The sequence below is a fragment of the Phoxinus phoxinus genome (genome assembly GCF_949152265.1).
Source record: "Phoxinus phoxinus genome assembly, chromosome: 18".
Lineage (NCBI taxonomy): Eukaryota > Metazoa > Chordata > Actinopteri > Cypriniformes > Leuciscidae > Phoxinus > Phoxinus phoxinus.
This window is the reverse complement of record NC_136893.1, coordinates 14,395,910-14,408,572: the sequence shown is the minus strand read 5'-3', so window position 1 is coordinate 14,408,572 and position 12,663 is coordinate 14,395,910. Positions and strand designations below refer to the sequence as shown.

Here is a 12,663-nt window from a genome sequence, read left to right as displayed (position 1 = left end):
AGTTAATCAGTGAGTAACATCATTTTATGGGAAACACACCTCAGAGCAGTTTCTGAATCATCATCCGACTCACTTGCTGAACTGCAAATGTTCATTTTTTTCAGACTTAGCCCTATTGAATATAAGCAAGTTTTATGTCAGAATGGTAGATAGCCTTTAATAAAGCTCTTTCATTTGTAAAACTGCATTGGTTTTCTCTGAAAACATTAGACCTGTAAGAGTAGCAAATCTTCAACAGACGCCAGAACGGAAAATGGAGGTGAAGCAGAATGGAGGAGGGGGGGGGTCTCTTCTGCTTTTTCACACTCATTCTTTATTGTCTATCCCCAGATGTTTCCTCTGCTGGACAGAAAGTCAAAGTTTCTCTAGGTTTCATGGTGTAAGGCTGAAAGAAGTCTCTTCCAAGATTCTGTTCTTCTTCTGTCCATTCATTCACCAGAAATGACAATACTCCCTAAATATGTCTTGTTAACCCTGTTCCATCACTTTATTTATCAGTGCTCCTGTCTACTGGATGGTCGCCTCCATTGATGGCTTCTCCTAGTCCTAGTCGACTCTCAACCATCCTAAAGAAGGGTCAGGGACCCCAGAATGCTCCCTCTGTCCCCTTTCCAGACACCCCACTGGGAGCAAACAGTCCCTCAGGAAGTGACCCAATGCAGGCGTCTGACAGTTTATGTATTGATTTGTCATAAAATGTCATGGAAGACAAAAGGCTGTTCAGACATGTTTTTTTTGTTGTTTTTTGCCCGCTTCTGAATTACACCTTATTCGCATAAAAGATGTGCATCTAAGACTGTCTTGAATTATATGTCCGGTCTAAAAATATTCCACAGGAAGTGTGACATTCCAGACTGATAGGCCCAGCGGTACAAAGCAGCATGCGAACAATAAACTTTCCCTAAATCGGAATCACCTCAGACAATATAGGAAATGAGAGGCTGCTGAGGGTTGTCTTCCTCTGCAAACTGTTGTGTCTAAGCTTGCTTGGAGCTGGCCATGGAAACATGGAGGCCGTGGCAAGTGGCCACATCAAAAGAATAGGATGTTAAATGTGATAAACAGATTCTGGTGAGCTGGACCCGTGAAAGATATAACAAGTGCTGATGTCAATGGACGGAAGACATAGATCTACCAAACAGGAGTGCAGACAGGCAGACACTGGTCCACCTCCAAAACAGCACTTAGAGGAAGTAATCTCACATTTAAACCCAAGATTGGATCAGATACTTTAGTTTAAGGAAAGTCAAATCAACTTTATGCTGATAAGACCCCTAAATCTGGGCCGACTGTGAACAACGAGTGTGTCTACATCCAATGCAAGTGTCAAATGAGGAAAAGACGAAGTCACCTTCAGTTTGACTGACAGCAGTACAAAAAAGCATTTGACCTGAGTGATTTGTCAATGGACAGAGATGGACACAAAGAGGTATTGATTGGCTGGGGAGAAAAGGGAAGGCACAATGCACTAGGCTGCGGGATAGGTGAAACGATCAATGCGGTGGTTCTGCTCCAGGGATCCTCTTCACCAGCACACAGTGAGGCAGGAACCGACGAGCAGCAAACAAACACTGACACTCGGAGCGGAAACCCCGGGCGGTATCTCTCATTCGCATACCCACATCCATTCCAATGTACGCAAACAAACTGTCTCTAAACCACAAATGCAAACAAGCTTTCACACAAGCTCTCTTGAATCAAAGAGCACTATCGTACCTGAAATCTCACATTTTCACTTGTGTTTCATCATCTGATTTGGTGCTTTTCTCAGTTATGACTAACACCATGTGTGGTTCGTGCCCTTGGGTGAAGAAACTGACTGCAAGTGAAAATGATAAAATAGATGGATGGATGGAAAATGCCCCCCCCTAAAAAAAAAAAAGATAAATAAATAAACAATTGCGAATAAAGCAAAATTTCATCTCATGCATTCAAGAGAACAAAAATGTTACATCTTAGGGAAACTGTCACCAAATAAAAATATACTTTTATTACATGTTAATTCATTGTGGTTTAGAGTGTGCTGACAAACTTCATGTTCGCTAGTACATGTTCGCAGATGCCTTACGTCTCGGAACGCCAGTCTGTAGAAGCTGCCAATCATCGGAGCGGATTCAGTCACGTGATTAATTTATTATATTATTTTTAATTAAAAATGTTTTTTCAACTAAAAAAAAAAGATACTTGAGAGCTGAATCAACATTCACTAGCTCACTAGTAAGGACTAATTCACCAAGGAAACATGATGTGGAGAGTATCACCCTGTATTATTTGCGTGTGTGTGTGCCCAGCTGTGCTCTCATTTCACCCTGCCATTCACAAGCTGCTTTTGTTTGGAGTGAAGCCTTTCTCTTATTGACACTTGACTCGACTGTTCCATGCATGAGAATCAACACCATAAAATCTCCAAGTGGAGGGCACACTGCTCTGCATTTACCATAAGAAGTGAAAGACAAATAAGATGAGTAAACTTTACCTTCCCGTCAGAAGAAAAGAGAGGACAGAGATCAAAAAAAAGGAGACAAGCACTCATAACTGCGGCCAGCCCCATCCGAACAGAGACCTGTCACAGTCTGAGTCAAGAGCCTTTAAGAAGGCAGATCCACATGAGGCTGCATGATAAAGAGAGGAAGAAAAACAATTTGATCTTTTGACAAGATGAGGGGAGGGAAAGTGCAAGACGAGAAAGCTCCCAGGCACCTTTTCAAAAGCTGGTAACATCTGGTGAGGGGATTTGTCTTGTAGTTTCTTCTTTACTTTTCTTTGTCATATGCACCCTAACAACTCTGCGCCTGATAGTGCCCTGCTAGATACCAGGACATCCTGTATGAGGACAATGAATGAGCACACGACTGCATAACTGGAGAGATTAGACTGCTTTTTTAGCAATCTAACATATACACATCTAATCCTTGTGATCTGAACACAAGGACATCAACAGATAGGTCTTTAAAAGTGAAGTGCACATTTTTTGTGCCACTATAGTGGAAAAACTTGGAATTGTGAAACAGACATCACCTTTTACATATTAATTAACAGATTACTTATATATATATATATATATATATATGAATAATTATCATCATTAAAGAAAATATATATTAATATTAAAACATTATGCCTGTTTTCAATGTCCCCCCCCCCTTTTTTTTATTGAATTTATTTTATTTTATTTTAAAATAAATAATACAAGTCACAATTGTAAGAAAATTAAAAATAATTACGACTGTTTTCAATGTCTGCTTCCCCCCGCAAATTTTTTTTGTTTATTTATAAAAATGTTTGTGTCCCAAAAAATAATACGTCACAATTGAAAGAAAATGATACAAAAAAATATAAAACTACCTTTTTCAAAAAAGTATTACAAAAATATTTTTATAAAATCAAAAAGACATCAATGCAGATGACATTTAAAGGAAAATATAAAAAAGTTAATGACTTTTTTCAAAATTCCCCGTAAGTAAATAAATGTTGTACATAACTAAATACATAAATACATGTCCCACTAATAAACAATAATAATACATGCAAGAAATATAAAGAAAAAAGAGGGTATAGATGGTATATATGGATCACCTTTAAAGGAAAAAAAAAAAAAATTCTGATGTTGCACCAAGGTATCCAGGTTACATCATCAAAATCACCCAACAGAAGAGACCATGCTATTTGTGTTAATGTACTGTTCTGCTTTTTGTTGTTTTGTTTCTTTGCTGTGCAGTAAAAGGCCAGTGAAGATCCTGTGTTTGACATGAGCACACCACACACACACATTCTCACAGATGGTTTGAAAGGACTGAAATGAGTCAGAGCAGTGAGCAGTTACTCTCAGGTGTCTATCTAGGGCATGTCTGGGCTTGTGGTGAGACAGCGGCTGGTTCACCACCCATGTAGGGGGCAAGTTTCCCACTCCCACTAACTCTGCCCTCACAGTGACCCTTATGTACACCTTGCCAACCTATAGTAAAAACACGAGAACCGCATTTTCTTTAAATATTAAGAGGATGTGATACTGTAAGGCAACATCCCAAATGTCAGCAACTTTCAGTTACAACTGAATCTAAAATGCTGTTCATTGCAAAAGGCACAATTGGGACAAAACAAGCCGAATGAAAAAACAGTCCTACCAGTCTTTCATAAATTCCACAGGGCACCCTGGTTACCATTTGGCACATAAACACCTAAACGTGACTCACTAGATTTCCTGAAACCCAACTGCACTGAAGAGTATGCCTTAATGTATTACAGAGTTCAGCGAGCAAGGGAAATGCCATGCTGAGAGGACTGATTTCACTACCTCAGAACTTCATCCCACAGACATGCAAGGCTTCAGTGCACTCATTGCAAGAGAACCCACAGATTGTGCCCTCCGTTTGACTTTTCATTTAACCACTTGTCTTTCACAAGCGTGTGAGTACTCAGAAAATAATGTAGGCTATAGCTATTTGCCAAAATGAAATCAAAGCCAAAACATGTAAACAATGTTAAATGTCTTTAGCATTGAAAAAGTACACTTATTTTCATTTCGAAACCAGTATCCTCAAACCCTACCTGCACTGTAAAAAAATTATTGTTGGTTTAACTTTTAAAAAAGTAAGTTACTGGTTGCCTTAAAATTTGGAGTTCATTAAAATATATATTTTTTAGTAAATACAATGTAGATGAACTCAAAATATGATGTTATCTGAACCACATCTCAAGTTGATTTGACAAAAGAAAAAAAAAGTTGGATTACAAATCATGAAAATATTTTTTTTTCAGTGTGGAATTGTTAAATATTTAATTCTGAAGCTATACTGTAGCTGACGAATTTAATTGTAATAGTTGTTTGACACTGTAATGTTGTTAATTGTAGAGTCATATATATATATTATGCTTATGCTTATTTTACAAAAGCATAAGCTTTTAAGTTGGGAAAATGTCATTAAGTATTCAAACCTCTGTCTGTTATACAAAATCATTCATGGTCTATCATCTCCTCAACTCAGTCAGTTTGTAAACATCAGAAACACCACACAGAGAGTAACATGAGGGTCGGCCCAAGGAGACTGTGTTATTCCTTTGCGGAAAAGTGCATTTAGTCAGAGTGCCTTTTCAGTCACAGCAGCGCAGCAGTGGAACTCTGTCCCTCAGAACATCAGAACTCACCACATACGCAGTTCAAAAAACATCTAAAAAACTGGCTCATTACACATCAGACATGTCAGCATTAATAAGAATATATGTATCTTCCCTCAACCCAACCTGCTGCCACTTGTGTCTCTGCTGTGTCAATGTGTATAATATATATATATATTTTTTTTTTAATGTCTGTATTATAGTGAGCTTGTACATTGTATTTATCACCAGGATTTGAAGAGTTATATCTGTTTTACTGCTTTTTATATTGTATTGTTCACTGTAATCTTATTGTGTTTTTTAGGTAGACAATTTTTAGATCTGTCCAGGGACAACGGATGAAAAATAGCCTTTTGGCTAATTCTGGTGCATTTGCAGCAATGCTAATTAATGTACACTGTCCCTGTCAAATAAATAAACAAATAAACAAATAAACAAACAAACAAATAAATAAATAAATAAATACATACACACACACACACACACACACACACACACACATATATATATATATATATGTATGTATGTATGTATGTATGTATGGATGTATGTATGTATGTATGTATGTATGTATGTATGTCTGTCTGTCTGTCTGTCTGTATGTATGTATGTATGTATGTATGTATGTATGTATGTATGTCTGTATGTATGTATATATATCTTCGATGAAGTCTGTCCGTAATATAAGATCGTCCCTTAAAATAGCCCAACAGCTGATCAGTCAGATCCACATAAATAAATGGATCTCAAGATGTGTAAAAACATAAATAAAAAGTGTGTCCAAATTTAAAGCCGATCTTCTTCAAGGCCACCAAGGAGATGGGATTATAAATACTTGGAAAGACCTCCTGACTGTCAGGGGGTGGTGGTGGTCCTTAACTTTCTCCCATGGAATCTATACTATTTGCAAAGGCTTCAAAGACTGCCAAGACACCATGACTTGAAACCATAGATTGTGCTGAAAAGCAAAACCTGGACAGAAATATGTCCTGCAGACAAGTGACAAGGATCTGCGGACCTTGCGGCTCCTTGAGCTGTGATATCTGATAAGGGTCGGCGGTGCGTCCCTATGCGTCTCATCCCGCCCCTACCACACGAATCCTGCTACTAGGGAGAGATGGGCCGCTTTGCTATTAATATCAGAGGAACAACAGATAATCCAAGTAAAAAAAATAAAACAGAAGAATTTTTTTTAATTTTTGATCCACATATGTCCATGACAGTATAGGTTCTTAAAGGGACAATTCACCCAAATTTATACTAAACCTCATGTTGTTCCAAACCTGTATGACTGACTTTCTTCTGCAGAACACGTTTAATTAACTTTCATGATAAGGTAAAAAAAAGAAAAGAAAAGTGTTCTACCAAAGTAAGTCATGCAGGTTTGTAATGACATGAGGTTGAGTAAATAATGACAGAATTTTCATTTTGGGGCGAACTGCCCAAATCAAAGAGTTCACTTGTGAGGATGTTCTGAGGTGATGAACTAAAGGTCTCCTACATAATTTTGCTGATGACTGTGTCCGTAATGACTTCTTGGGCAACAGGTGCTGAAGGAGAAAGAAGGAGTGTTAGCCTCATTTGGTTCTTTTCTGGACCACAGAGCCCCTTGCCCCCCACCTTTCTCCCACAGCGTCCATATCCAAGCATGCAGAGCATTTCCCCCTTGTGTGACTTTGAACTGGAATAAATTTAGACAGGGTTACAGCTGATTTGTTTGTGAAGGCAACAGGGAAAATTGTATTATACACATATACATGCATAAAAGTAGATAGAAATGTATATATTTACATGGATTAAAAATGCATGTGTTCCCTATGATCCTAAATCAGCTGGTCTGATCACTTCTCTAGATAAACTGTTTTGTTCCTCCTTGTGGTAAAAAAGGACACTACATTTGACCCTCATAAAGATAATCACCACCTAGTTGGTGTTTAATAAGAAGATCTAACAAAAATCACATTAGCTGATCCATTCATGGAAAGTTTGAACAAAAACCAAGAACAGGCGCCTAATGAATCATCAGCCGGTTATTTGTGGAAATGGCCTAATCTCAGAAACAGACAAAATGACAAAGATTTGTGGACCTGCCGACTCCTTGAGGTGACAGGCATTTTCGGCATTATAAAGTGCTTATTTATGTTTTTTTAACACTTTTGTCGCTGTACTACATTCCGACAGGTTTCTTTACAGGCTTTAAACATGACATAGTAAAGTAGGTCTTCAGATTTTCAGAATACACTGATTTTTCCAAAACATGTTCCTTGAACAACGTTCTTGTCTGAAAATGTCCTATCCCCTAAACCTACCCATATAAAACCAGAGGGAAATGATAGGTGAATAACACTGATTTAGAAACACCTAACACTTGTTGCTTAAACTTGACATAAACTCTAAACTTGTCCCTCAAATCTGATGGGTGATTGGAATGTTGTTCCATGATCAACAAAGATGTTGATCCAGGAACATGCTGTACTTGGTGAAATCACGTTCACCGTAGAGTTTACACGGTCACTGACTTTCTGCTCTTTGGTGTATGTGCACAACCGTCCAGTTTGAGTGTAAGACCTGATATAATAAGAGCCGATCATATCTCTAAGCTGATTAAAAAGAGGGGGATCCCTTCATTGATTGAAAGATTGGTGTTTTATCTTGAGACCCAAGAGGAATGCATGTTATGGCTGTTAATATAAACAGTCAGAAGCTAATCTTCAACTCTCAGCTCAGTGACAACCATATGCGTGTGTACAGTTTTGACTTATTAGATCCAAACTTAAAATATTAGGATAGGCCTACATACAAATAATTACATTAAATAAATATTATAAATACTATAATATAAAATAATCCTAAAAAAAAATAAAACATCAAACATGTCCCCAATATAAGAAATAGCCTCATAGATCAGCCAAATCATGTTTTTGCTTAAATGGCATATCAACAGGTTTATGAATTCGTAAATGGCATTTTTTGTAGCCTATATAAAACATTTAATAAATGAGAGGTCCTCACTGTTGCTTTAAAAGTCTCTGTGTGTTGGATCTGGCCAGTGGCTCTTGTAATTATTATACTCTGGCTCAAAACTCACATCTTGGCGGCCACGCGTGTGCGCCTCTTCACCTCCAGAGAGGCTGTGCGGCCAAAGCACGACCCGGCCTGCCAGCGGGGATTTACGGATTGGCGCTCTGCCCGGCCGCAGGCAGTCTAGTTCGCTCGGTTCTCACGACCTCAGCACCACAACGGCATCTCTGAACTATTAACTCAGACACGCAGGCAGAGAGGGAAGCCACGGAGCCCACACACTGCCAACTAGTGTTTCAGCAATGCACATGTGCGAAAACAAGCTTTTCTATGCGATTTAGATTAGCCCCGAGGGTTTTGAGCAGAGGACGAATCTTTCAATGACTTTCAGGGGGGTCTACTTTTTTTTCTGTGAACATTTCTTTCATTAATTTTGTGTTTAGATTTAAACACACCGTAAACATTTCTGTGCTATAGCCCTGTTTGTGATGTGTAAATCTATAATAATGTGATAAATAATGCTATTCAAATTGTTTCAAACGAAATGTGCTGCTCAGTAGGCTATACAACTGTTGCTGCGGTTATACCTTCTGGGCGAAAGGACTTCAGTTCATAGTTATTTAACGAACTTTTGTGGTTAACATTGTATTAAAACTCTTGTAGGATAGGATAGCCTACAGAACGGGCTAAAGTCGCACAGGGCACATATATTGCACACATGACTTTATTCTCGTTTAAACCAGTAGATGGCACTTTTCTTAACCGCTGATCTTTGACTTGATCGCAGACAGCAATGTGAAGTTGATTCTGTGCTAATTTGATCTAATATTTACGTTGTTTTTTTAAAATACTGTAGATTTATATAGCAAATGAGAATAGATAACATTATTGACTATTTTGAGACAAGACAAAGTTATTGTTGATGATCTTTAAGTTTATCAATAATGGAAGAATATAGGCAAGCTAAAAGTAGGCTACAGGGGAAAATGTACCCCTGATGTTGGGGCTAAATGCACAATTATTAATAATAAAAAGCTGGCTGAATTTTCCATTTGTTGACATGACAAGATTCAGATGGTAAATAGGCTATCATTTCAAGTTGGGTGTCCACCGATAATCACCATATTTAGATGATGAAAACATCATTTAAAATATGATATGAATCATATAATAAAATAAAATACATATTTATTTGTTACAACGTAAAGCTAGGCTATTACATTATTATGGGATCTCTCACAGTGCTTTCAGAATCTTTACTTAAATTTGTTTTTTGTTTTTTGTTCTATTTTTAAAATGAACATAATGACAACAAAATGATTTAGGCCTATTTTATTTGTCAAAATAGACTGAAAATAGCTACAAACTTTGCTTAAGAGATTGTTTTAAACAAATATTAACTTAGGCATTATAATTGTATGTCTTGTTAGAAAAAAAAAAAAAAAATAGAATACCAATAGGCTACCACAAACTTTGTTACCACAAAGTTTTCCGAAGCCCCAAACTCACATAATTTGTGGTTCTGAAATTAGCCTACGTTATGCATTTCAGGCCAGGGAGAAAATGATGACCACTCAGAGTGAATTAAGTAGCCTACATCAAATAAAATGAAGCAGTAAAATAATAGTCAATTACAACCTATGGAAATTAGGCTAGGCCTACTTTATAGTGACGTGTTAATATATAACTTTAAAAAGCCCGACCATCTCAGCACTGGGTTTAACACGACTGAGTTGTTAAGTGGCAAACCCTGTGGCCGTCGGTCACCAGGGTGTGTAACCTAATCCGAAAGCGAAGAGGGCCGGTGACTGCAAGTGGCAGACACACGGCAAACGCCATGCCGACAGCCCGCGCAACACGTCTCCCTGTTCCGGAGCTCACGCGCAAAGGGAAGATAAGTTTACACCCTCAGAGGGATCACATAATCTTCTGAGAGAGACCTGCATGTCAAGTTGTAATAATGGAATATGTTTTTTTTAATAACATTTTAATCCTATAATATTTTAATTAAGAAAGAGATTTGGTGTTGAGGAGGTAACTCATCATCAGTTTAGCCAGGAAAGGGGCGCGAAGCGAACGCACCCAACACGCTATTCAGGTGCTAAAGCAACTGGTACACAAAAGGAGGAGAGGATTCTTCCATATTCTCTTTTCACTGAGACAATCTGTTAGTGACATTAACCCAACGCGTATTTCCCAGACCAATGAATGGGGGTTTAGGACTTCTTAAAGATCCCGCTGCATACAGGATGAGACCCTTTTGAGATGTTTAATTACCTTTTTGCAAAAGAAAAGAAAGAAACCCTCTCATTGCCTTTGTCATTTCAACCTGTGACACTTTAGGGTGATCTCTTCCCGCCAGAAGTAGAAACTAAGAGCAATTATCCAGAAACTTAATAGACATTAAAGTTTAAAGGCATCTCTGCCATTAAACAAATGTTGTTTTAAATTTGTACATTTATTTAATAAAACTTGCGTAAAAACCGTCAATCTTCATGTGTAGCCTAAAAAAAGTCAAAATAATTGTCAAAATAATTTAAAAGATAAAATCAGTAGCCTAATAGCAAAAAAAAAAAAAAACTTACTCCAGTATGGATATTAGATTTACATAAACTACAGATCTTGATATAAAAAGGCTTCAACACGGTACATTTTCGTAATTTTGATTTATTTAGCATCAAACATAAACACTCATCATGAAAGAAACAAGAAAGCTTTGGCATGATATAATCTTTTACAAACTTTGTACAAAACTAAATTCTTTCATTTAAAAAAAGTACTTTATAAACATTAAGTGTTATTCTGCTGAATTAACAACAAAATATTCATTAACAACATCCAAATATTGGAATCAGCTAATAAACATATGCGCCTTGTTTAACAGAAGGTCAACAAAGTCCCAATAACGGAACTAAACGTATTTTCTTCATCATGAAAAACTGTTTTAGAAGTTCGTATAGGATGAGCAAGTCTACCAAGGTCTCCACACCGGTTCATTGCTTTCTGCTCCGGCACTGACACCAACGGGACTGACGGCCTGTGAAACGCCTGCGAAGGAGGTCATTCCATGCACGGGAGAGGCCGCCGTGGGAGCGCAGCTGGCCTGGACGGGACTGGCGTTGACAGCCACTGGAACGCCTGCGTTTGCGTACAAGGGAATGACTGGTGTTGTAGCAGACGCGAAAGCTGGGTTGGGGATAAGAAAAGCAAACTGTCCGTCGGTGGCTGGCACCAGCTGGAATCCTCCAAAGACTTTGGGTGAGACCGCTTCTGAAGGACTGAGTTTGGAGCCCATTGAGGCGCCGTTGATGGGCAAAGTTGAAGGAAGCTGCACGTGAAGAGGCTGAGCCAAATGACCCTGCTGAGATGGGGCAGGTTGACCGTAGTTCATGGCCATCATCTGTCCCAAACAACCAGACAGGTGGTTGAGAAGTCGCGACCTAACCTCCGTATTCACCCCCTCGCAGGTAGAGAGGAACCGAGTCACCTCGTTCATGCACTCGTTGAATCCTGCGCGGTATTTGCCGAGGACGTTTGTGTCAGCTGACAGGGCCGCTAGAAAGCAAAGGTAAAGTTTATTAGGAGAGGGTATTTAGGAAACACAGTTACGTTTTAAAATGAGGCTAAATGTTTAAAATCCCACATTTGAATGAATTGGACTTGTAACTTACCGGTCATCTGAACACGCTGCAAATTGCGCAGGTGCTTGACTGTCATCTCAAGGATATCAGCTTTCTCCAATTTAGAGTGTCTGGAGCTCTGTGAATTGGAAGAACCGATTAGAAATTTTGTTTGAAAAGGAAGATTGTTGGGTTATTGACACGTGAAAGGAGCACACAGATCTGTGGCCAGAACTTACATCTTTTTTAAGAGCATCGAGTATTAGGGTCTTCAGCTGCCCAAGGCTCTCGTTAATTCGCGCTCTGCGGCGTTTCTCCATGATTGGCTTTGAAGACTGAGAATGAAATATAAAGCTCATTAATTTATATTATAAAGACTCTATATTTATTACAGATTGACTGAAATTGCAACTGACATTCTTCTAAAACAATAATATGCACTCGCAAAAAGTGCCACACACTAAATGATATTTACCTTTCTGTGCTCGCTGGCATTCTTTGGTTTGTCCGGAGTGTGAGATCCACTGGCAGGGGCACCAGCAATAGGTGATGCGGTCTGCTTCTCCATATTATCGGCTGGCATTTTCAAAACCAAGGTTGTGTCCGGTATAAGCCAAAAAAGTGTTTATATTCCGTGTGTGTGTTTTTCTAAACACAGAGACGGGCTCTTAGGATTAGATGCGGAGCGTAGCCAAGATCTCGGGATGGTCACGAGAGAGAGTGTGAGTCCCTCTTATCAGCTATATGACTTATAGTCGGCAGGCTGTCATATGAGGACACGAGCGTGAGTGGCGTAGCGCTTCAGAGGGCAAGTCGAATCTCCCACTGCCACACGCCAGCGGTATTTATAGATAGATCGCATGCTCCCAGTTCGTGTGAAACCCTCTCTGCATTCTTTCCCACACTC

At 38.7% G+C, this 12,663-nt stretch overlaps 1 protein-coding gene across 1 annotated transcript; it reads right to left on the bottom strand.

Annotated features, from left to right (window-relative positions):
- Window positions 1-10,784: 10,784 nt before the first annotated feature.
- On the bottom strand, window positions 10,785-12,663 carry her9 (hairy-related 9). The gene is made up of 4 exons (XM_079588152.1): window positions 12,232-12,663; window positions 11,996-12,091; window positions 11,808-11,895; window positions 10,785-11,691 (listed from the first exon to the last, which is right to left on the bottom strand). The coding sequence occupies exons 1-4, from the start codon at window positions 12,337-12,339 to the stop codon at window positions 11,108-11,110; spliced, it is 876 nt and encodes a 291-aa protein (XP_079444278.1). The 5' UTR covers window positions 12,340-12,663; the 3' UTR covers window positions 10,785-11,107.